General features: G+C 39.2%; 1 protein-coding gene across 1 annotated transcript in view; it reads left to right on the top strand.

Annotated features, from left to right (window-relative positions):
- LOC130578530 (CDK5 regulatory subunit-associated protein 2-like) overlaps window positions 1–25265 on the top strand; it is a gene marked incomplete at its 3' end in the record, with an annotated part of 44770 nt that extends 19505 nt beyond the window's left edge. Inside the window, 12 exon segments of the mRNA XM_057374695.1 lie at window positions 256–429; window positions 5189–5286; window positions 8109–8239; window positions 9789–9904; window positions 11361–11489; window positions 15146–15241; window positions 15856–15903; window positions 16505–16692; window positions 18247–18709; window positions 21328–21586; window positions 22924–23040; window positions 25197–25265. Of these exon segments, the coding sequence (XP_057230678.1) occupies window positions 256–429; window positions 5189–5286; window positions 8109–8239; window positions 9789–9904; window positions 11361–11489; window positions 15146–15241; window positions 15856–15903; window positions 16505–16692; window positions 18247–18709; window positions 21328–21586; window positions 22924–23040; window positions 25197–25265 (1888 nt within the window).
- Between the last annotated feature and the right edge of the window lie 3 nt (window positions 25266–25268).

Here is a 25268-nt window from a genome sequence, read left to right as displayed (position 1 = left end):
TGAGGTTGCTCTGTATCTGGAGACAAAAGTGCATGCCTTGACTTTATTTTTTAATACTGGAATGATTAGATAGCTGGGAAAGCTTCTGTGTWTCTTTTGGTTTTGCTTCTGGTACCTTAAATTGAGCTCTTTCTGCAAGGTGTGCAAATCACATGTTCCTGGTCATCCTTGGATATTCTGAATTCTGTTAATTTTTGTGTTTGGTGGTTTAAAATGAGAGTACATTTTGTAAAACTGTCTCTTTTCTTTTGTTAGAGAGTTAATGGAACAGTTAAAGAAAAGGATGCAGAACTGCAGGAGCTCCAGAATAAGTACAAGAACCTTCTAAGAGCTAATGAAGAACTCGAACTGAAAAATGAGGGCTTAGTAAAGGAGAAATGTGCTGCACAGTCTCAACAGTCAATTATCAAGATAGTCAGAGAGCTGGAGGTGAGTTTTGCATTACTGATCATTTGCAGATAAGTACTTTGGCTTCACACTGAGGAAAAATTTGACTTWGGCATCAAAACTATGGACTCAGATGTTGTAATTCACCAAGTAGTGTTCTCTGATGAGTTTATATGGCATCACTACACTCCCTGTAAGATGTTTTGCCTGCCATGAAGAGGGAGAATTTTTTGGTTGTTAGGGCAGACATAATTCACTGAGTGGGTGGATATCTGCATTTCTGGAGAGAGGAGAGTTTGTGTATTTTAGATAGATAAGGGGGAAGATTGCACAGAGCTGGTGACCATGGGAGATAAATGGAGTGTGAGGATAAATACAGGTAGGAGTGAAAATATGTCCAGGGCAAGAAGGAAACAGCTTTAAAGCAAAGAAGAAATTGTGCAGAAATATATATGTATACCAAAAAAGGGTGGGCAATATATGCCCATTTGATGCCATAAATTGAAAAGACTTGTACCTGAAGTCAAAGGTCAAAATTCAGAGTYTTAAAATGCAGTTAGTTCCTTCTCCCTTTGCCTCCCATTTCTAGCAAAAAGTGGTCAGGTACTGTTAAATTTTTGAATCACTCACTGTGTCCATCAGTGCATCATGGTGTACAGATTATTGAACAAATAAGCTGCTTTTGAAGGTACATTTCCTGTCTCATTTTGTGTTGTTTGCAGCCTGGTGTGTCAAGGTTTCTAAAAGCATCAGGCAAAGTCAAAATAATTAGACTGGTACCCAGTAATGGTGGAGAAAGCTTTTTCATTTCTTTAATAATACGTCTATCATTAATGAGACTTTCTCCAGGAAATTCAAAATAAAGGGAGCCAATGGTAAAAGAAACATAAGTACAGTGTCTTGGGTGACATTCTGAACACTCTGGTGTGAGATGARGAATGTGATGGGTGCTATAATTAACCGTGGTAGAGACAAGGACACGGGGAGTGCTGGTTAGTGATAAGCTCAGAGTAAAGGAGCTGCAGCCCAGGGCACCAGGGAGGGAATATCCCAGTGTRTGGGAATGTGCAGGCAGAGAAAATCGTCTGGGAAGGGCTGGGGAGAAATTCAAACTGCAGTGCATGCACGGAACTTCTGTCACAGAGGGAGCTGGGATGGAAGATCATGGGCAATTAATGGAAATCAAACAGTGCCTGCCCTGTGCAGCCCTGACTCGGTTGGGGTGGGTAACCAGGGGCAGGAGCAGGGGCAGGCAGTGCTCGGTAATCACCCAGAGCCTTCTCATCACAGCCCATTCTCTGCTGCTGCTGCACTCAGCCACYGAACAATAGCTAATCACAGCCCATTGTCCCCCGGCTCACCCTCAGTGTGCASATCTCCTACAAGGACCCACTCTGGCATGTTAATCGCCAGTTTTTGGACAGGGATTATCCAGAGCTCTGCTCTCATTGGCTGCTGGTACTCTTGGATGGCTTTGTGGTGCTGCACCAACTCTCAACAAACCCACAGCTGGGTCCTCCCCACCAGAGGGGACAGAAACCAGGCTCTTCAGCCTCACTCATCTTGAAAGTTGAAGAAATTGATTTGAGAGATGCAGAACTTTTCTCTCTTTCATCATATCTTTTTTCTTTATTTTAATGTAATGATACATTTTAAAGCAAATGACACTGAAAGCTCTGCTGGGTGCCTTGGCCATGCCAGGGAAGATAAATGACAGGTTCTAATTTTGGAATTTGGATTCTTGAGCTGCTGTCATGGCCTAGAGAGAGTGAGCAAGGGCATTGATAATTAGGGRAGTCAGGCAGCTTCTGACTGGTATCTCTGAGGTTTCAGAATTAGATGTGTTTTACAGCCACGGAATTCATAAGTTAGAAGAAATTACCAAATTCTAGTGATGGATGAATRGATGGATCAGTGAGGAGGTGTAGATTCTATCCTTCTCTCAGTCATTCATCCTTTAACCTTCAGAGATTTTGAAATRATCCTGAGGGTTGTTGGCAGCACGAGAACATTTGGTGAGGCAACCGGATATTCTTGTGACTTTGCCAATAAGTTATTTATTGGGGAGGTATAAACCTTTTACTTTCATTGCTTACAATCTAAGGAACCTTTAATGAAAATAAGTTATGTTTTCCACCACTGCTGCTTAGCAATAGTATTTCAGACTTAAATATAGACTTTAATGTATTAGATTGCCTCCTTTCATGGGAATATAAATCTTTCACTGCAATATGGTCCTGGATGTCTTGCAGCTATCTCCTCTAACACATTTTCCCTCACACCATGTGTCAAGAGGTTTAATGTTTCATTAACTCCCACAGCATTACAGTCTATTTAAGTTACAGAGCTGCCTTATGTTTTGTGTACCGTCGGGGACTTGATTGAAATAATTCACTCCTACGCGTTATTTAGAAATGACAGTAATAATGTACAAAAAAAAAGGGATGTTCATGCTGCATCTTCTCATCCTTATTATTCGTGAAACAGTCTGAAAAAATCAGGAATGCTTCCTCGTGATTTTGCTAACCTTTACCTAGCTAGTTGAATTTAGAATTTAATAATTTGTGTACAGTCTGTGACATTTGGAATTAAGAAACAGCTCATGTCTCCTGTTACGCAGAAATAGAGTTGGGAGGATTTCATGAGCTTTCTGAGATTTTGGTACAAATGGAGACCTCAATTAACACGTGAATCCTGAAAGGAGCAGGGAAGTGGAGCAGGGTTTGTGTGTGTGTGGCACTGCTTTGTTCGTGCAGCAGCCACAGACCCCGAGCCATGGGTGACATCCCTTCCCTCATTTGTGCTCTGTAGCTGCACRGTGCCATCGCTCTGCCAGGGCTTCAGAAAGAGCTTTAATTAGGATCCAGTTCTCTAGTGTCTTCAGTAATAATTGCAAGGCTTGCATCAGACATATGGAGGAGTTCACCAGAACTTTTAACAGACTGTGAGACAACTAAATTAAGTCAAAAGATTTATTTTTTGCCTGTTGCTTTCTACATCGTTGGTCAGTGTTTGTGATCAAACTTTTCCAACTTCAATTACAACCCATGCATTTTATGTTTAGTGACTGTTCTTGAGATTCCAGCACRTTTATAACACATCCTTAATCCAGCATACAAAATGTACTTTTTAATATTATTTTTTTGTGAGATTATTTTTTTAATGGCCTCTGGATCACCCACCTCCATCTGTTTGTTCTTCTTTGTGCTCAGTCAGCAGCTTTGCTGGGAGCTCCTGCTCTGCTCCTCTAGATGACAAACACCATGTGAAGCTCAGGATTTTGCACTTTAATACAGGATAGTATTGAGTGTATAAATTGCTCTAGAACCTGGAAATGCCTCTTAGAACAGAGCAGCCCTTAGATGGCAGCTGGGCACGTGTCCAAAGGCAAGGTCAGTTCTTCAGAGACTCTGGAGCATCAGTGCAGAAGCTGCAGCAGGACCTGCCAGGCAGGTTACCTTAACTGGAGTCATTTGATCACAGCTTGATTACACTTGCAAAATWTTATTTAACATATTTGCTGGCATACTGTGAAGTAAGAGTGTAAATAATTAAAAGTAAACACCGGTTGTCCTTGCTTTTGTACTGTTTACTTTGCAGAACACTGAATTTTTCAAATTAACAGTCTTTGCATCTTTAGTGGGAATTAACGAGATTCTGTTGTAGCTGAATTTTTTTTGGTTGCAATTTCCTCCTTAGGAATTGCAGTTGGAGTAATAACAGCTGCTTAAAACTCCTGGGTGTAGGTTTCTTCCTTGTTAATGATCTGTTCACTAATGATTTAGTATCTCTTAAGAGTTCCCTTAGCTGAGATTCCCCCTTAGCTGTGGCACCTTTTTTGTTCCTACTTTCATTTTTCAGTCAAAAAAGAAATTTGAGAGGACTAACAATTCTTTAACAGAAGCAGAATTTGTGCCTGTTATTAATATATCTAAATTTGCTATAATATTCCAGTTATTTTTGCTTTGGAGGTGACTGATATCTTAGATACTTTTATATAATAAGTGYAAGAAAATACTCCTTTAAATAGCTGCATTTTTTGTTTCCTGCTGAAAAAGTGACTGTGTGGTTGTTATGGAGTGAAAAAAGTCTAGGGAAATTAGTAGATCCTTACTGAGAATGTGCCATAAGAGTTTGTGTTTATTCCTATAATAACAATATCCTTTCTGTGAGCATGACTGCAGATAAACCATTTTCAGTTCTTCACACAAGTGAACCAGCAGCTTGTAGTGACCCAGCTGAGTGTGCAGAAAGCTGACTCATGGAGTGTCTGATAAGTTCATCCTTTATTTGGGGCTCAATATGATCCTTTTTGGTCAGAAATGGAACAGAATTTGCTGGAACTCCTCACCCCAAAAAAGCCAATTTTTATCCAGACCGCAGAGAGGACTTGTTCTAAAATGTGTGCTTGGAGCTTGGGTTGTCTGCTCTCCCTTCCTTCCCTTCCCCTCCTCTGGAACAGCTGCCTGCCAGGCTGTTCCTGGCTTGATGGAGCTTTGCAAGTGAGGATGCTTGGGTTGGGGTTGGGGGAAACTTCTGAGAAAATTGCTGAAGCACTGTTCAGATGTGTGAGCCTCCCATGGTAGGTAAATAGTGACACAGGCTTTGCCTCCTTCTGTAACAACTGGATTTAAGGACAGTGAGTGGTTTTCAGATCCAAGTTGGGCACTGGTGATCCTGYTCAGAAAATTGGGATTGCAGCCTCTTTCACAAATGCTTCAGTACWCAAGTACCCACATGGGTGTAGACATGAAAGTTAAAAATGATGTTGTAAGCTCAATGTGTTCTGSTTTTAATTTAGGAAAATAAAGAAGCTGAATATGAGAAGTTGATTCTTGCTCTAAGGAAAGAACAGAATATTTATTCTACGCTAGTGAAGACCTTCAAGGAGTCAGATAGGTAAGTGTTTCTGGTTTGGGGGATAATCTGAACTCAAAGGGTAAAAGTCAGAAGCTGTGAAAAAAATGTGCAGCTGTACTATAGATGAGTTGGTTCTGGCCAGTTGTTTATAAACTCACTGTAKTTAAAGGGAAATATTTATTTAAGTGAGTTTCTATTATCTAAATTAYTTAAATGTTTCTGAAAATATTTCTTTTTAGATTGGAGTCTCAAATGAGCCCTATTTCCATTTAGGTAGCACAGTAAGCAGCTGGATTTTCCATACTTAGGTCTTGTGTTTTGTGCATGAAGGAGTAAAATAAAATTGCAGCGAACTCTTGGGCACTGGACAATTTGCCATGGTTTGCTCCTAAAAGACAGATAATGCTTATCTTAAAAATGACACTGTGAGAATTCTGATGAGAATATAAACATGCAACATTTTGGAGAAGGTTAAATAAAACAGAATAATTGAAGTTTGCATAGTACACTCTCAGTGTAAAGCATTGAAAAGGGTGGCAGGAGCAAGTGGTTTTTAACCTTTTAAAATCAAAGAACACAACAATTTAGAAAGAAATCTGCAGCCTACTTTATATCTTGTTATTGCTTGGCAGTTGAGGAAGAGACATTATGATAAAATAAAGAGGATTCTTAGCCTGTGGGCAAATGAAATTTAAATGTTTTATAAAAAATTTACTGTCATAATTGCAAATCTCTTAATTAAGTATTTACAGCATTTGAGAGCCAGCTCTTGAAAGCAATGGCTTCTACCTGCCAGTTTGGAGGGAATATTTATTTCTATTTTGCAGTTGGTTTACAGCCCACTGTAGTTTGGAAAGCATGAAGAGAAGTAGCACTAGAGTAGATGAGATCTGTGTGTGAGTGGAGCACTCAGCAGCAATGCCAGCTTGTGCTTGGCCTCAGCTCAGAACCTGCTTTAGACACTAGAAAAAATACTAATTAAAAATAGTGATAGCAGTCAGATTAGGGAGATGATTTCTGATTTCATACAAAGAGTGTGAGCTGACTGACACCTGCTYTGTGGGCAGCAGTGGCAGCAAAGGATGTGGCTCTGAAACTGGCTTTTCTCAGAAATGCCTTTCAGATAAGAAAATTTACAACTGGGTATCATCATTGGGGTTCTGCAATAAGCTTCTGTAGGGTCTGGATCATTAATCCCATTTCCCTGTGTGGAATTATGGAATTGTGGAGCAGTCAGTGCCTGTTCTGTTCTTGCAGAGAGTGCACAATGAGCTGGGGTTGGAGCTGCTCTCATTCCTCCATCTCACAGTTTTGGGGGCTGAAATGTGTTGTAAACTTCATCAAGACCTGAATCCCAAACTTATAGGGAATGGGTAAACAAGCCCTGCAGATACACAGATGAGGAAGCTGGATTTAATTGCCATCAGCAGTGACATGGATTTTGGGCAAACATCTGTTTTCTTGCTGACATATCTTCTTTTAGGCATTATTTATTTTTAGCAACCTGGGTGATTATTGTTCAAAATGAGCTGCTGGATGTCAGGACCAAGACATTCCTTGTCTCTCCAAGTGGGAAATCAGCTCTTGTTTTTACGAAACTTTTCTCTCATGAAATGTGCTTAYCTGGCTTCTAGTCATATGTTGGTTTGGTTTTACTCTTAATTTTTTGCTGAGCATTTAAGAGAGCTCTCTCTTCAAAGAAGCTCTTGTATGAGGGAGAATTGGTTAAAGCAGGAATTTCTTGTGCAGGAACCCCTGACAACAGCACACTTGTCAGGAGACAGACTGAGAGGCTTTTCATACATGCAGCCTTTTAATTATTGTGCATCTGCAATACTCTGTTATTCTCATGCAAGTGTGATGTGTTCCTGTACRGTCTCCCATAAGATGGATTGAAATTTTTTTAAAGATCCCTGAATTTTCTGGCATTCAGTGCAGTGGCTTGGAAATTCWGCTGCAGCTTAATTTATCTTAAAACACTGAGTGAAGTAAATGTGAAAATAAATAATACAAAGAGCTCAGTAACACCCTRGTATTTATTTTTTATTAAATCAAATTTGGTTCATTTTATTACTRTWTCAGGTTGGTTTATTTTCAGCACTTAAAYCTTTTTACAGATTGATCAGAWCTGCCTTGGTGATGTAGTGGAGGRTGTGGGGAAGAGGGGCAGCTGACWCTGGRGCYTGAGGGGCAGTTGATGCTGAAGAGCTTCAGTGGCAAAGCTGCTCAAAGAATTAATTCACCCTGACAAATTATAAATTTTAATTTTGGACATTTATGCCCCTTTGCAGTAATCGAGACAATTTAGAACTCAAGAGGTCTTTTTACAGRCTATGGATAAATGAAGAAATAAAACAGTTAGTTGTATCTGGGYGCTGTTTTCAGTCAAACATGATTTTTTGATATTTTTGCTAAGTGCAGCTTTAGATTATCTGGTGTAGCTCTGTGGAGAGGGAACCAAGTTTCCATGGTCACCACATAATGGAATACACAAAGCCATCAGCATTATGTGATAATGATATTTTTCTGGCATACTTTTTASGAGTTAGTAATTTCCATTTTCCTTAAAAAGAGCTGCCCAGAAGGAGGCTGGTAGAACAGTTCTGWCATGGGGAAGCTGACTTAGGCAGTACAGACTAAAAAACCAGGAAAAGGCTGTGTATGTAAACATTTAATCTCCTCTTTCTATGCAGGGATTTGTTTGTGCTGATGGATCAAAATGATGAAAGTGTGGGATGAAACCCAGCCATGGGGAATGGGAAATGGGTCTTGGTGCAAGCCTGGGTGGAGAAAAAAACAGTGCATGCCAAAATGTTTTGAATTGAATCTCAAACATTTCTTTTTCCCCCTTTTTTTACCAGTATAAATAGCTTGCAAGTGGAACTGAACAATATTTTYATGTTGAGAAAACAACTGGAGGAAGATATTTTAGGTAACAGGAATCTCCAGAARATCTTACAAGATCAGATTAAGGACATGAAAAACCACCAAGGTTTGTATCCATACCCAGCCCAACCCTCCTCTTGCACAAAAGAAAAGTGGTTTTATTACAGTCAGTTTGCTGGGATGGAAAGGAAATATTTGAATGTAAAAAAGGTGTGAAAAGATTTCTTTTTTGGCTTTTTRTACTGAAGATGATTTGGGGGATTTGTAACAGAATGTTTCGGAGCAATCAGGGCACATAGAGAGRGACAGCTTCTCTCTTTCCATGCAGCAAATGTTTGAAATTCTATTCTATCATTTCATGCTGCCTGCAGCTTTGTACCCACTGAATTTACTGTTTTCCACAGAAGTCAGAGATTCCTGGCTTGGAATCAATCAGTGGCCATGGGATCACTTTCTGACCATGGGATGTAATTATTTCCCAGAGTTTTTGTCTCAGGCACTGGTAATCTCCTAACAGAAGAATTTCCAGAGAAAGGAAAAATAGCCAGAGGTTTTGTTACTTGGTAATTCAGAAAAAGTAGAGCTTTTAAATATAGCTTATCTTCAGGCTTTTTTACTGTGTGTCTTGGGAAGTGTTTTTAGTATATTCTTAGATATAGAAAAGAATAATGTAAGTGGGTATCATTAAATAGTTTACTGCATATGTACAAGATGTTTCTGTTTTATTCCATAGGGGATATATAAATAACAGTAAAGCCTGTTCACTTCCCCTTTCAACTTAGACTTTCAATTTTAGCATCACTTGACAGCTCTGATAAGTGGCAAAAGGTAAACTTCAGCTGTTTCAGAGCTTCCAACCTCAAAAGCCCAGAGATGATAAAAAACCAGGGAGGTCCACAGGGTCCTGTGGATACTCCAGGGCTGTCAGGAGCAGTTGTKTTGAGGGTGAGGCTTCAAAGATTGAAAAATTAGTAATGATTTGTGAGTTTTGGGTCCTTKCAGCAGCCAAGGGATCAGTGTCAGAGCTGGGAGCAGGATTTGATTGTCTCTTCTTTGTCCTAATTTAGTTATGCTTTCTCCCTATCTAATGAGATTTATTTATAGAATTGACTGTCATTTATATTGTAAATAAACAGGTGTTTATTGAAACATAAATAATTCCTGCAGTTATAGAGGCAATGAATAAGTAACTATTTTCAATCCAATTACTGCATTCTTTTGACCCAAAAGCAAAATAAATTCATTAACTTTGTCTAACCTGGCATTTTGCCTTGAGAACCTGAGTTCATGTTCATAAAACTATAGTTAAAGTAGAATAACTATTCATGCCTAACTTATCCTTSCTAAAAATTATTTCTAATTGTAATGCTAAATATGCAAATTATRATTCAGAATTACATTCCCAACTCGTGCTGATAACCACAGAAAATACAGCCACAGAAAATGCAGCRTGTCTGTGTGTCAGAAGCACAAAGAAATATGAGGACAAAATTTTTTCAATTAAACAGAAAGCTTATTTTGGGAATGAAACATTCTAACTGGCCTCCCACAGGCTTACTGGAAGGTTCTTACTCGAAAAGTCCTGTGCATTTTGTGCTGTGTTTTCCTGCAAATGGAGTTTCTGAAATAATGTCTGTCCTTGGCTATTTTGGCAGATGAAACACTATCTTTCTGTGGAGATCAAACATCTTATATGAGTATCTGTTTAGGAGAACAAGACCATTTAAGCCTTCAGATAGACCATCTGTCTCTGGAAGAACTTAAAAAGAAGGTATTGATCTTTTTTATTATTTACTGTTCCTAGTAGCTTAATTCTGCTTTGTTTATAGYTTCTGTGTCTCTCACAGAGACATTTATTTAGTACAGTTGGGTAGTTCTGAAGAGATTTGGAGTTCCCCTCTCTGTGGTTTGTGACCTACCTTTTATAAACCATTTAGACTTTGTTAYACCACGTGGGCTGCAGAATCAGCTGAAAGTTGAGTGATTTCCTGCCAGGGTTTTGTGGTTTTTGTGCACCTGGACTCCAGTTTTTGACTCAGTGCCATATTTCAGACATCATCAACATCAGCTCCAAAGAAAGGTTTTTGTGTTAAATATCCCACAATGTGTACTTCATGAGCCTTTATTAATCATGAAGATGCTGGTTTCTAGATTCTGTAGAACACACTCCATCCCAGGATTTGCAAATCTTTTGGTAAATAGGGCATGTTATAAAATAACCCTGAGGTGAGTTCTGTGTTCTACCTAAGGAGAACAGAAATTCACGGGGATAAAATGTGCAGACCAAACAATAAATCAGTCTTGGAGTTCAGAAACTTTGTTCTCTTTCTCCTGCTCCTGAGCAGTGACATCTGATCCATGCACCAGTTTATGACACGGAATAATTTTGAATATGGTTGATGGGGAGTGAACATAAGTGAAGTTTCCTGTTTCTCAGGGCCAGCTGAATTGTAGGCAGGTGCTCACACTCTGGAGGTGGGGTAATCTCAAGGAAGGAAGTTTGTCTTACTCTGAACAGGTGTCCCTAAAAAAACCCCAGATTGTGTCCCAGTGCCATTCTGGGGTTTCACCACTTWTATCTCTGAATATGTTCCTTTCAGTAGGCTCAGGGAGACTCATTAGCAAAAGGTATTTATAAATAATTTCTTACCGGAAAAAGGGTTCGTGTGACTGAAAGCTGACCTGGTTTTCCAAGTATTTTAATTAGTTTGCTAAAAAGATTTGGATTCTTCTCCAAACGTTGCCTTCTTGATACAGTTCAYGGCTTTGTGGCTGTGAGAGTTTTGAACCTGACTGTCCATTCAGATTCTGTGTCTGTGAAACTGCTCAGAATGAGAGTGGCTTATAAAGGGGGYTGGAGACAGAAGAACAGCTTGTTCCTAAATGCTGCTATTTCCCAGCAATGCTTTTTTCTGGCATTGAATATTTCTTCTCAAATCAACTGTTGGTGTGAGGTGCCCTCAGGTTTGTTCTTGCCACTGAGTTGTGAAACTTGTTACCTGAACTTAATAACTGACTGTGAACCAGTGTTACAAATTAAGTTCCTTGAGCACTAATTCACAAATCCAGAACCATATTGCCATACACAGAGAGATTAACTCAGGAGCAGATASAAACCCAGGCTTTCCAACTCTGCAGTTTGCATTTAGCTGGAGATTTATCCATCATTTGTTTTCCTATCACTTTGGATGATACCAGTTCTGCTTGTTCTTTCTTTGCTTATTTAGGTTTCTGACCTGCTCCTGATGGTCAAGGAACTGCAGACAATTAATCAAGAACTTAAGGCAAGACAGTCTGGATGTTGTACAAAGGATTCTCARGGGAAGGAAGCACTGAAGATAYTAAACCACAGAGAGGTAGGTTTTCTGTTTTAGCGAGTCTGACTCTCACATCTCATCTACCTTGTGGAGTCATTTACATCAGTGTAGGAGGAGTGCAAAGCCCTCGGGGCTGAGCTTTCTAATTCCTTATAATAACTTTTTAAATTAATGATGTAAACAGCTCTAACATGTTAGCATGACAGAGAACCAGCTCAATGCAAGTGTTCAGTGATGTGTCAAGTTGATTTTAAGGCAGCAGCATATTCATTTAAATATTAATTGGGTCTCTGATCTATTTGTACTGTCAATTGACAGGGAAGGAAATAGTTAATTTTGTGAAGAAAACAATATCTTAGAAAACATTTTAGTTATTGCTGAAAGTCTGTTTGCTATTGCAGAGTTATTCTCAGGCTGTCTGATTATTAAAGAGTTTAGTTCAGATCTCTGATGCATCTTCAAAATACAAGGGTTCAGTGTAGCCAAAAAAGAGGGAATAGCACTTCAGGTCACCTGAACACGTGGCTGTTTCTTCAAATAAAGCAGGGGGATGCATGAAGAAGGGGCCAGCACTGTGGTGGGTTGCTGAGAGGTGCTGAGAGCAACCCTTGCTGGGTGTTTCATCCATCTCCCCAATGCTGGGGCTATTTTCAGCTGTAGCCAAGGAGGGGCCTTGGCAAAACACTTCCCCTGAGCAGCATTTTGGGTGCTGGGACTCCACGAGTGTGACTTTGTGTGAGGTGAAGGTTGTTCAAGAGGCTCTGGTGACCCTGATGGGAAAATATCACTTGGAATGTGGCTGGCAGTGCTTGTCTTTATGTTCCTTTGTGGCTTTTGCTTTCAGTTCCATTGTTGGTGTGCAGAACGTATTGAATAGGAAGGAGAAAATAGAAAAGGAGTGATGATGGTGCTGGTATTTTGTGTCCTGAATTTCTGAGTTAAACTCAAAAGAATGAGATTAGGAATAGTTTGAATCAGTTACGTGCAGCACTGCCTGATTCAAAAACTGGGGCTGYGGAATTGATGATTTTTCTGCAGAACTCRGGAAAAAAAGGTCTGTCTTTTTCTGGATGTGCTGCAGGTGCACTGGGACAGTAATGAAATATTCCTGCTTTTTCAGTTTTAAGATGTAGTCATGCCACCTTTAATGGAAGTATTTTTTAAATTAAAAACAGTGGTTTTATTGAAACGGTGAATTTATGTGTCACTGATAGGTTTGGAAGAAGAGCTGGTGGACAATCCCTTTCCAAGTGCCTGCCTTCTCCATAATGAACATTTTTAGCAATTTTTATCATGTTCCTGCAGAGGGCTCTGCATCYCCATGGATGCCACAGAGAATTCCTRAGGAATTCCTGTCCTCTGCTGTGATTATCGTGACAGGATGCTCTGTGCTCCTGCTTGCCTCGACATGACAAGTACATACAGGGCTGCTCCCTGAAGAAGCTACAAAATTAGATGTGAAATGACAAAGAGTGAAGCTTTTAAATATAAATAAACCTCAACATTCTGGGAAAGGAAATAGGAAAGTTAAATATGGATTTTAAGCAGTGCCAGAATGACTGTAATACTCTGGAGCTCAGAAATTAAAGAATGTTTAGTTGGAAGTTTTTAGTTTAAAAGGTATCTTTTTATCAGGCTTGGCAATAAATGACAACCTGGATTTTGGKTTATGGGTGTGGCAACAGTGTGTTTTGCATATTAATAACCTCTGTCAAAACCTCCCTACATTCTATTATTCATGTTTTTTGAGCTAGAATTTGTTGGCAGGTAGTGCTGGGGTGACACTGACATCTGTGTTATCCGAGGAATTTGGACAGACATGGGAAGATGGATCCTCCTCAGCTTCTTGAAATGCTCCCATCCTGCTTTTCCTTCCCAAAGCAAATTTCCTTCACAAATCAGATGAATCTGYCTCTGCAGGGACTGACAGCCCCTTGTCCTCTGCTCCTTGGCTTCATGCTCGTGCTGGGAGGGAGAAGGAGGAGAGGAAAAGGTTGTTTTTGTGCTGTCCTCTGAACATCTGCTTTCTCAGAGAGAAGCAGCCTCGGTGATTCCAGCCTTCAAGGCTCGGGGGATCTTTGCAAACCAAGCATATCAGTGCTTCATTTAGGAAAAACATTCTCCTGCTTCTCAGTCTCCAAGAAAATGCTTTACAAAAGGCAGCTTATTCTTGGTAGACTTATTTTTCTGTCTTTAAGACACTTATTTTAATACTTTTTTGCATATTAGGTTATATTCCTTGGAGCACAGGACATTGCAGCCTCCCAGACCACGGGACCAGGCTCAGCCTGCAGTGAATTGTTGTCACAGTGTTTTTATAACCTATTGTTTTTATGAAATAATTTCATTAAAGAATCCTCACTTATTAAACCAAATAATGTCCTAGGAAAAGCAGATATTAAAAATATTGRCCCATAAAAGGTACTTGCATTGGATGGATAAGTTACATGTGCAAATAAGTTTATTTTTATTACACAAATGCTGCGTTTGTCCTGAACTTACATATGGAATATTCAACCTAAATAGGTTTTTTTTTAAATAATAGTTAATTTTATTGGACTTTTGGCATCCCATGATTACTACGAAAAGATTTTTTTATAATGCATGTCCTTGTTATATACCACAGAATCCTCTGTGTCTTTTTCCGTGTTTCAAATTGTCTTTACTCTGTGTTGTCCTAGAAAACCAAGTCTGAGTGAAAATACCAAGAGAACCCAAATATGACTTGCAAGTCAGTTCTCCATATAGAATTCTAATTGTAAAAGGCAAATATATTAATACTCTCCACTATCCAGTTTCTGCCTTTTAAAATTCATACCTAAAACCATTGGAGTTGCTTATACTGCAAGGGGTTGGGAGATAAAAGGGGTTTTCTCAATAATTTAATAAACATATATGTATGCATACATTCAGTGCATACTCAATTAAAAAATCAAACCCCACACATCCATGAATTCCCAGTGTTCTGAGGAAGCAGGAATAACACCAAAGGGATCCTGGTCCAGCTCTCAGTGATGCTCCAGTGATCAAATCCCTGCTGATGTCAGGRACTTGGGTGCTGCTCCCTAAAAAGCTGAGTCTTCCTCCTCCTCTTTGCTCAGGCAATACCAGTGATGGGAGACGGGTTGGATTCTGTGGAAAACAGGGAATAAAAGATGATTTGGCACCATTTGCTGYAAATGGGCAAATTTAGGCATAGGCACAGCAGATTGTAACCTTCAGTGGCACAGTAAATCTTGCCAGGGTACAGCAAGCCACATGTGCTTAGTTTTAAAAGCATCTATTTCTTGAATGCTGGAGAAGAGCCTAAACTGTGTAGCAAATGAAAATAAATTCTGGAAATTGGAAAATAAAATAGGCAGAATGAGGACACTACTGAGGATACAGAGCTCCATTGCCACAAGCAGTTAAACGAGTTTATTTTTATATATTCTATAAATTCTGAGGAGAAAGGGTTAAATAAAAATGAAGGAATAGAAGATAAAGTTTCACTTTATTTGATATGAGTCATTCCTGGGGTTTATATTAATTTGCTTTGATCTTGTTGAAGAAATCTAATTCAGTGTTTGTTACTTTGTATTACAGGCTTTTTTTATTTTTCTTTTAAGACATGYCACTGACTTATTTATGCATGTTTCATATCACAGTATTTTTTTTTTGTGCTACATTTTCACATCATTCCATACTTTGTGTAGTGTCTTGAAACAACAGGGGAGCCTGTGATGCAGCCTGAAGATGGTGACAATGACAGGAAGATGCAGAACAGTCAGTTTTGTGAGAGGGTCAGTCAGGTAGGATCTGCTCAGGGTACATTCTATTACAGTGCTCTCTTCTCTGCATGCCTGTAAAATTTCTTATTTTCTTACAACAAAAACTCTCTTGCAAACATGCTTTTCTTGTTATCTGACTTTGCTTTCAAAGTCATGTTTCATTGTTATCCTAAAGAGCTTCTGGAAGCTTTTTCCTGTATTTTTCTGCTGGTTTTGCAATCAAGATTGCTGTCATTGTGGACCTTGTTTTCTGTTCTTTGAGGRCTCACAGTCACGCTGAATGGAGATGACAAAGAGTCCCTTGAAATTTGGTTTCTTTACATCCACACAGGCTGATCTCCTGCCTCCATTTCAGTCAGGCCTGCAGTTCAAATTGTATGAAATTCACCTGCAGTTTTGATTGAGGAAAAAGTCCTGTAGATCCTTCTTTATGGTTGAAATGTTTGATATCTTGGTAAATTGTAAATTGTATTTTCATACGCACAGGATTCTGCTGTCCTCTTATTCTAATCAATGTGACATGAGGCATCATGGAATCCTAAAATAATTCAGGTTGCAAATTGGTTTGTAATGGTGAAGAATGATGACATTCTGCTCTATGAAATCTGTAATTTCTGTGTTTTTCTGTTTACCAGGTATGCCTTCAGGTATCTTTGGATTTTCCCTGTGAGGTGGATAAGCAGGTGAGTGATGCATTGTAAAGACTCTCTTGGCTCCCACTGCTGATGGGAATTGTACCCAAATGGGCCCAAAAATGAATTTTCATGTGGTTAATACAGATTTTGATTGTTTTAATGGGGGTTGAATGACTGCAGAGATCTCAGAAATTCCCTAGGACACATYCATGATGTTTTATACAGGAAGTTGGCAGCTTGTAGATTCTTCCAGATTTCATCCTGTCCCAGCCATCAGGGCTTGAATCTGGAGRTCCCAGGACAGAATCTGTACTGTAAATACAGATGATTCAAAGCTGAGCTAATAAAAATGTTAGCTGCAGTCTGCAGGCAACATTCCAGAAGTTTCATACCTCTTCTTAGATAAAGACCTTCAGGGAAATCTTCTTACTCCTTGCTAAACAACTGATGGCTATGAATTAATCATATGAAATAGATGTTAATTAGTTTTTCTATTAATAAATAGTCAGCGAAATGTCTGTGGATGCTTCTTAGTGCAGATAAAGAGCATCAGGAATTACAGAACCTGATTACAGAAAGATTACAGCCCTGAATTTAATAGAACATTACATACCTGTGTAATAAGACAATGTTTGCAATTTTTTAACAGATAACTCCATCAGGCTATTCAGAGAGTTTCTGCAAAGACAGACATTATAGGAGTCCAATTAAGCCTCAATTTGAGCACGATACAACTGACAAACACTTAGGCAGAACAGGAATGAGTGAACATGAAACAGAAGAGAACTTGCTCACATCTCTTCTAAGAGAAAATAGAACATCTGTGCTGGAATCTACGTGAGTATGAGGGATATGCACTGCTTTTGACAGTATTTCGCTTTGAGAAGAGAATAAAGTAATTTTGCTAAAGTGAATTTAGATAATGGCTTTGTCTAATTTACCTGAGAGATTGGCAAGGCATCTTCAGARCCATTTTAGTCTATCATGCAATTAAGTAATTAGGAAACATACTATCAGTAGAAATCCTTAAGAAAAACCCATTGCAAGAAAGAAATTCTCCAAAGTTTCTGATCCACTGATCTTTACTGCAGAGAYTGATTGGTTCCGGGATGGGATCTAGGAGAGTTAGAGGGCTCAGTTGATAACAGCTGGTATTTTTATTTAAAAAAACAAAATATCTGAGAGCACAGGCCAGTGAAAGGTGGTGCAGTGGAGGGGACAACACTCTAGTGCTGTAAAAAATAGTGTGTAAAAGAATCTAAGGAGGAATTAGAGTTRCAGTGACTTTTTACAGGGAGAATTTGGAACGGATGGTACTGTACACTGAGTGCCCTTTGCCATTTCAGTGTATTCTGTATTTGCACATTACTATTTAAAACTCTCCCAACAGGCACAAATGGCCTTAGTTGTCTYAGCAGTACTTAGTGGTGGATGAGGAGCTATTCTTCCCTTGGAAACGAGGAGAGAACATTGTTTATTTGTTATCTTTACTTAAAAATTGGCTAATGAGTGATTCTAGCTCCATCATCTTCACCACTCTAGTGTGTAATATTTCCTGTGCTGGAGTAGAAATGASCAGACTGATGGGTGATGAGGCTGTGCTTTGCATAACTGAACTCTCACTAAAGCCATTGGGTGTCAGAGGAAGCCATCAAAAACCTAGTTAGCTTCTACCATTTYAAATGCTAAACTGTACAAATGCAGTTGTTTAAAACTCTGGTTTGCATGTTTAATGGCACAAACAGCTCTCCATTGGACACCTGAAATTGTCTGTAGAACTTCAGAGCTTGCTTATGCTTTAAATTCCATTTATTTGGCTTCAGTTTCCTTTAAAACATTGCTTTCCAAACTGCTGTCCATGAACCTCTCGTTATCCATGGGGCAGTTTGGTGCTCTGTAATGAGCTTTTTTTCCAGGCTTTTTGGCTGATTTCTCAGTTTTCATCTTCCCCGTTCCATTAGAAATACATGGAGRGATAGATTTTCACAAAAACTCAACATCAGGGCCAGGAGCTGTGCTTTGATGGTTCTTGTGGGTCCCTTCCAACTTGGGATAATTTATGTTTATATGGTCTAGAGTCTKGTGTGGTTTTGGTATAAATTAATTTTTAAGGTAGAGAGTAAACKTTTTTGAGAAATCCATTCATATTTCATATATTTCTGTGTTAAATAGGAGAAAAGCCATGATGAGGCAATTTATGATATAATTCATGTTGTGAAAAGCTTCCAAAAACTCTGTTTGTTAGCGAGTAATTCATTAGTGAGTAAAACAGAACCTCCTGGGAATTTCAAATATGTCACAACACAGCAGAAGGGTTTCTTGGAAGGTATTTTTGTTTGCTTAAATAAAAATCTAAATTCATGCCTTTTCTCTCTTCTTTCCTGAGTGTAGCAGACAAGAACAAATGAAAATTGTAAATGAACTGTTAGATCATCTGAACACGACAGAGGAAGAATGTTCAAGTGAAGATATGGAGAAAAAGGATGAAAAAGATCTTAGGCAAATGATTATTCAACTAAGAGCTGAACTCAAACATTTCAAGCAGGTCACTAAATTCTTAAAGCAGCGAGTAGAATTGAAATCAACTTTTGATGGGGAAGAGAAGCTTTATCCAGATGCAGTGCCACAGATTAATAAGGAGATTCAGTTGTTGAAAGTGGAATTGAAAGATGCAGCTACACAAACAATGACTTTAGAGAGTAATGTCATGAGATTCAAACATGAAGGCAAGAAAGGAGCCTCAGAAGAAAAGTCAAAATATTCAAGATTAAATGCAGAAGCAGAACATCAGCAAGAAAATGTGTATAAGAAGGGTGAACAGCTTGAAAGCCTTTCTTTTACTAGAACAAATGAAGTAAGTTTATTCTCKTTTTTGTACTTAGGGAATACATGTATAAAAGGAAAAAATATGTTTTATTTCTAATATTAAATCTTGCTTTTGTGTGATTTTTAATATTAGGAAAAGAGATGTAAGCCAAATATATTTTAGATAATTGTTCTTAATGTTCAGAGCTTTTCATCTCCTACTTCAGCGTGCTTTAGAACGTTAATTAATTGAATTTCAATCCTCCCTGGGACCATGTACTCGTAAATATTACAGCTTTTGGAAAAAGAGAGTCTGTGTTTCTTGTTCATAACGTGCAGAACCAGAGCAGTCTAAACTGTTGAAGTCTAAATGGCAAAAGTGTTCTAGAAAATTCCAGATTAGCATGACATCTGGGAGCAGGCTGGGGAGGGGTCAGTGGGAGACTTCCACAAACTCAAATCTTAATTTTAGGCTTTTATTGACATCTCCTCGTTGTGTTTTGGCTCCTGAGGAGTGTGGTCAGGAGGTCCCAGTGCAGTTTGTGGTGTTGGTTTGTGACTGGAGTGTGTTCTGTGGGTGCAGACAAGGGTGTGCTCTGCCAGGTGAGGCTGGAACCCTTCTGTCTGCAGGCAGCCTGTGATCCCAAACAAAGAGGTGGGAAAACAGTGTCTGCTAAAGAGTTCCTGTGTATTGTTTCAGCTGCAGTGATAGAAGTGAAGTTGAAAACTCTTTGAAGATCTCAACTCCTGTAGAGCAGACAAAGGGGAGTGCTGCTTTTGATTTTGTGTGCTGCTAATAGGGGATGTTGTAGCACCTTCTGCAAAGAGTGGTTTCCATAACTGTAGTGATCAAGAGATTGCTGAGAGGCAGCAATTAGGAACAGTTCATTTGTATTCTGGCTTGTTCCTGGTGGATTCATTTTTGTGAGGGAAGGGGCTTGGAAACCAAGGGCTGTTGGTAAAGGCTTTGTTCTGGGCATGAAGTGACAGGGTGAGGGGGAATGGTTTAGGATGAAGGAGGGTGTGTCCAGGTGGGATATTAAGAGAAAGTTCTTCCCTGKGAGGGTGGGSAGGCCCTGGCACAGGGTGCCCAGAGAAGCTGTGGCTGCCCCTGGMTCCCTGGMAGTGTCCAAGGMCAGGCTGGACAGGGYTTGGAGCAYCCTGAAATAGTGRAAGGTCTCCTTGGCAGGGGGCTGGAACTAACTGARCCTTAAGGTMCATTCCAACCCAAACCATTCTGYGATACTTTCTGCACTTTTCTTTTGTTTTTCCAAGTTCCTGTTTTCCCTGAGTTCCAGTTCACTGTTCTTATTCACCATTTTCCAGATTCCTCTCTGGTTTAATCAGTGGCAACCTCCACACAGCACTTGAATCAGTYGCTTTGAAAGCTTTCTTGTTTGGACTAATGCACTGTATCTTTAGCTTCRGAATGGCTTTTATAAATAATTTGATGTAGCCAGCTGAAGTGGCCTTTGGGTAATCTGGGTGATAAATGTGTCTGTGCCACAGCCCTGAGACAGCTGGAAATGGTTTGATGTTATTAATGCAGTTTAGTTAGCAGGAAGTTCTGGATTTATTTTGCAGCCTCTGAAGGATACTGTACTGCTGTATGTACAAAAGGAATTGAGGATGGCATTAGGAAAATGGAACTTGCTTTTTATGATTTTAAATTGTGTAAAGACTGTAATTGCTGAGAGGCGAATGTGGAAAGGTATTTCAGAATACATTGGATGGTGAAAGAAATTAGGGGACTTAACAGCACTGGTGGAGCAAATGAACAGCAAAATTATAAACTAAATCTATCTGAACATGCCATTATTGGTTTTTATTATTATTACACACAATTCCATAACTCTCATCAACACATGGCATGCTTTTATCCTTTTGGAGACAGCACTGTTTTATGCTGTGTGGYTTAAACAAGGAACATTTGTTTTATGCAGAGTCTTCCAAAGGTGAGAGGCTAAAATGTAGAAAATGTAAGTTGCCCCAACTCCAGTGAGGGAGAATGTCTGTTACAGCAGGAAATGGGGATCCTCCAGAAATAATTTAGAGTGGATGGGTGAAGAAGCTGATTTTGTTCTTAAATAATTTCTGTGGTAGAATGAATGTCCTCTGTGGCTGTTGCCAAGTTATGCTGATTTTCTCAAATCTGTGGAAGTAGGGCCTGTTGGGTGAAGACAAAAGAAAGAAAGGAAAAAAAKAGAGGAGGATCCTCAACTTAAAAAAAACCAAAAAGTTTTAAGGCAAACAGTTGCTGGGCTGGCAGACATTTATGATATAAATGACAGTGGGAAGWAACAGAAAGGTCAGTAAGGGTGAGAAACTCTTTTCCTAAGGCATCCACAAATCCAGAGCTAATTAATACATCTGCTGGTTAAAAGCCTTTGGTAGCCACTGCTGGATTTGCTTCAGGAGCTGGAAGGTTGTGGCTGCATGAACAGCTGGGACTTACAGAAAATTGTAAGTGGAGTGAGTTTTTTGTATGTCTGAATGTTTATTTCTCATGTAGCCGAGGGTATTAGAATTTCATTTTCAAAACTAACCTTAAAGCTGATTTTACAAGAAAATTTTGATTTTTTTTCATGGAATGTTTGCTTGTACTTCTTACATTTGACTGTTGCATGTGACCTACTAACTCCCCATTTTCTTCCATGCCTTTTTCAGGCTGTATCTGCTTTCCTGCCTAAGAAATCACGTCTGCCTGTGCCCTTAAGATCCTGCAGACCATTAGGAAATGTGCCTTTGAGCTCCTGGGTGCAGAAAYCAGCACCACAGCCTCCTTCCAGGGCACCTTGTGAAAGTCTGAGAGCCTGTGAAGTACAAACSCAACCATTTCAGGCACAGCCTAATGGGGAGTTGTTGGATGAGTCTGGAGCTGAAAACCTTCCAGAGGAGCCTTCCCAGGGAAGCACAGCAGGGAGAGGTAAATAAAGAACCAATCTGGTGACTCGTGGCACTGCCTGGAACAGTGGCAGCTTCTCTTGCAGCAGAAAGTGAACCCAGATCATCTTTGTATATCTGCAATGCTGCTTAATCTTAGGAGTTTCTCGAGTAGATCTTGAAAAAACATCATTTCTTTTTCTGTTTTCCACTAAAATATAAAGCAGCTTTTTRTGGAACAGAAAGTGCTGTGTACACGTGGCTGATCAGTCTGTAATAAATGGCTGATCACAGGRTGCTCACATGTGCACACATATAAATCAATGTTTAGGTAAATGAAAAATGTCCTTAATAAGATGCCGAGTTTAATGAAAGCTGTAATGGAGACAAGAGAGTATAAAAATCCTGGTTTTGTTTATGCTGGATAATTAAGCTTTTCCAATATTCCACTGCTCAGTCAAGTCATCCGTGTCTGTTTCCACTGTGCCTGGGTTAATTTAAACTCGGTTGTTGATGAAGTATTKGGATCAGCAAAGTATGACAAATTGTAAGACAGAGAGCAGTGGGTATTAGATAAAGATTTGGGGTGGTAAAAAAATAAAAATGCACTTAGCAGTTAGATTAAAAACTGAGTGGAGGTGTGAAGGATACGTGAGGGAGAGTAAATATAAAAATAAGACTCAATCAAGTGGTGGGTGAGCTGCTGTCAGACACAGAGGTTGCAGAGACTTCTTAATAATAACATGTTGTGGTAAGGGACAGATATGGTACAATTTATTGTAAATACTTGAGGTGATGGGACTGGAACAATTAATTCTGGTAGGTGCAAAATCCAGGGAGAATCCTGAGAAGGGCAGTACTTCTGAATTGGAGCCTGGAATGAATCAGAAGCTGCAGTCCTGTGATTTCCTTCCCACTCGGATTTCTTTCCCTTGGAAAGCTGCACTTGATGGTTCTGAGACTTGCTGCAGTGATTGCAGGGGATTGGTTTATGATCAATGCTCAGATTGGAGAAACTTTTAAGCCTGTTCTCTAAATTAAAAGATTTAAAAATTCACTGTAGWTTGATTTACTGTTACATTGCAAAGRGCACCTACAAATGTTTATCTTCATTTGTTAGTGGGAGCCTTTGCAATTAATTCTTAGTAGTTACCCKTATAAATAGGTCAAGTATTTAAAGATACTCATCAATAAAAATTTTCCCGTTCCAAATTATCAGAGAACCAGGTTTGTGTTTGTAAGGTATGGTTTTTTTTATTTTTTCTTTTTTGATATTGTGATTTAGTTGGTTGGGTGTGGTTTGATTTTTGAGCTATCCCCACTTAGTTTTTTGTCAGTCTCTTACTGATTTCTGTTTTACCTTTCCTCACTCTTGTCCAGTTAACTCATTGCTCAACCTGGATAATACTGAGACCCAGRTGGAGTTGCAAGGTGTTGATGCAGGTACAGGGGACAAGAATGAACACGTGATGGACAAAAATCAGCAAAACTATCAAGGTAGAGCATTTCTGTGGTACAATATTAAAAAAAAAGGAAATTTTAAAACTTTAGTTTCTTCTGAATTGTGCAAAATKGTAAATTGTGCAGGTAATCATCTGCCTTGATGTTATTTGTGGGTTTTAAATCTCATTTTCTTAGCTAGTATGGATTAATTGCACCAGGAATCCAAGTTGGTCTTTCAGGTTTTTGCTTTCAGAAGGGCTGCAGGGATTTATGAGTCTGGTTTCCAGTAAAAATAATGAGTTGTATGCCTGACTCTGATCTCTGTTGCTAATGTCCTCACTTCTGAACTCCTCTCTGAATTAAATGTTCGTTACTTACTGCTTCTGCATCTAGTTCTGAACTGTTGGAATGAAGCAACTGAATGATAGAATTTTGCTTATCTGAATTATTTGAAGTCATTCAAGTAGGCTGAAACCTAATGGAATCGTTTAATGAAAATGTAAATAGGCTTAGTGCTGTGTGTTCCATGTTTCTGCCTCATCCATTAGTCTTTTTTGGGAGGGCCTGAATAACCTGAATGCCCTGTAGAGTACAGAAATGATGGCCAATTCTGTAATCTTTGGTGTGCAAGGTCCTGCTCCTTGTGGCCTTTGGGGGTGTGGATGTGCAGAGAGAGCTCATTAATTCTCTTTTAATTAAAGGGCACCATTCATTAAAAACCAGAGCCAGTGCTCTGATCTGAAATATTTCTTCCTCAAGATCTGTTTTTATTTTCTCTGTATTATCTGGAATGATGCATGGAGTCAGGATTTCAGAGTTTGAGAGCTCACCWGGTGTTTGGGTTTTTTACCATCTACAGCAGAAGCTGATGAATGAAGTGCTGCATTCCTTTTTTTGTGTCCTCTGGAATTCAGAGCTGGGCATTTTTTTGGAAGCATTTCCTTCCTGTGGTTCTGGCACCATTGGAATGCACACAAAATGAGTGCAGTGAACAACCTCTGGCCTTGATCTCCAATCAGAAAATGGTTTGGGTTGGAAGGGACCTTAAAGCTCATCCCTTCCCATCCCTACCATGGCCAGGGACACCTCCCACTGTCCCAGGGTGCTCCAAGTCCAACCTGGCCTTGAACATTTCAGAGATGAGGCAGCCACAGCTTTTCTTGGCCATGTTGGTGTCCCAAAATCACAGCTTCACTTTATTCCAGCTTTTAGGTAATATTTATTTTTATTCTCTTGTTCTTGGGCTTCCATACAGAGCTGCTCCCCTCTGAGATTCTGTACTGATTTACAGCTTGAACCTGGGCATTCAAATTCTCCATGGAAACCAATCTGAAAGTATTACAGCCTCTGAAAGATCAATGAATTGGCTCCCAAAAGGGAAGTTCTAATTCGTAGTGATCTTTTGCAGAACTAATAGAAGGGGAAAATTTAGTTTACTGGTAACTAGAAAATAATCATTTTGCTACCTACTTAAACATACAGCCCCCAACATATACAGAACTATAAACATGGATTATATGTAGGAATATATGRCTTTTATTGGGCTGGATCTGAGGTGATTGCATTACCTATGAATGGTAAGTCACCTGAGGGATGTGATCTGCATGTCAAATATGTGCCAGTAAAACCTTTAACACCAAACACTTCCATGGGGTTTGTTTAGAACACCTTTTAAAACGGAGTTATTATAACCTTCTTTTCACATTTGACTATTTGGTTGATAATCTTTTTTAAATTCCACTGACTTTATGCTCCAATTGGTTTTGTATTGATTTTTTGAAGTGAGGAGAAGAAGAAGATTTAATTAGAAGCTTTAGGAAGTACCATGTAAAGTCAGAGTCTCCTCTGCCTCATGTTTGAGGTTGTCATCTTTGTGGCTGGAAAGGTCTGGGCTTGGTCAGTGTCTGATTCAAAACAGCAAATGGCAAAAGGAATTTTCACTCATTTGGGAAGAGAAAGTGGGTATATTTTGAGTATTGTTTATTTGAAAGCTAATGAAGGCTGTGAAATACTTGATATGCAAATTGAATTAATGGGCAAATCACAGAAAGAGGTCAAAAGTCCCAAAATAAGAATGTATAGCTTGTAATTACCTGCATTTTTATATATGCTAAAATGCTATTATAGAATTAAATKAATTCATTCTAGTGCTGTTAAGAATGCCAGATAAAGAAATATTAATATTCACACACAAGCCTCTTGCTTTTCAGAAATGCAAAATCATCATAGCATTAGCAATGGGAATATCCCGAGTTCAGTGAAAGAGGTGGATGAAGAGTTTT

The sequence above is a fragment of the Malurus melanocephalus genome, unplaced genomic scaffold (assembly GCF_030028575.1).
Source record: "Malurus melanocephalus ecotype Western Australia unplaced genomic scaffold, MMel_1.1 scaffold_230, whole genome shotgun sequence".
Taxonomy (NCBI): domain Eukaryota; kingdom Metazoa; phylum Chordata; class Aves; order Passeriformes; family Maluridae; genus Malurus; species Malurus melanocephalus.
This window is presented reverse-complemented; position numbering and strand designations above follow the sequence as displayed.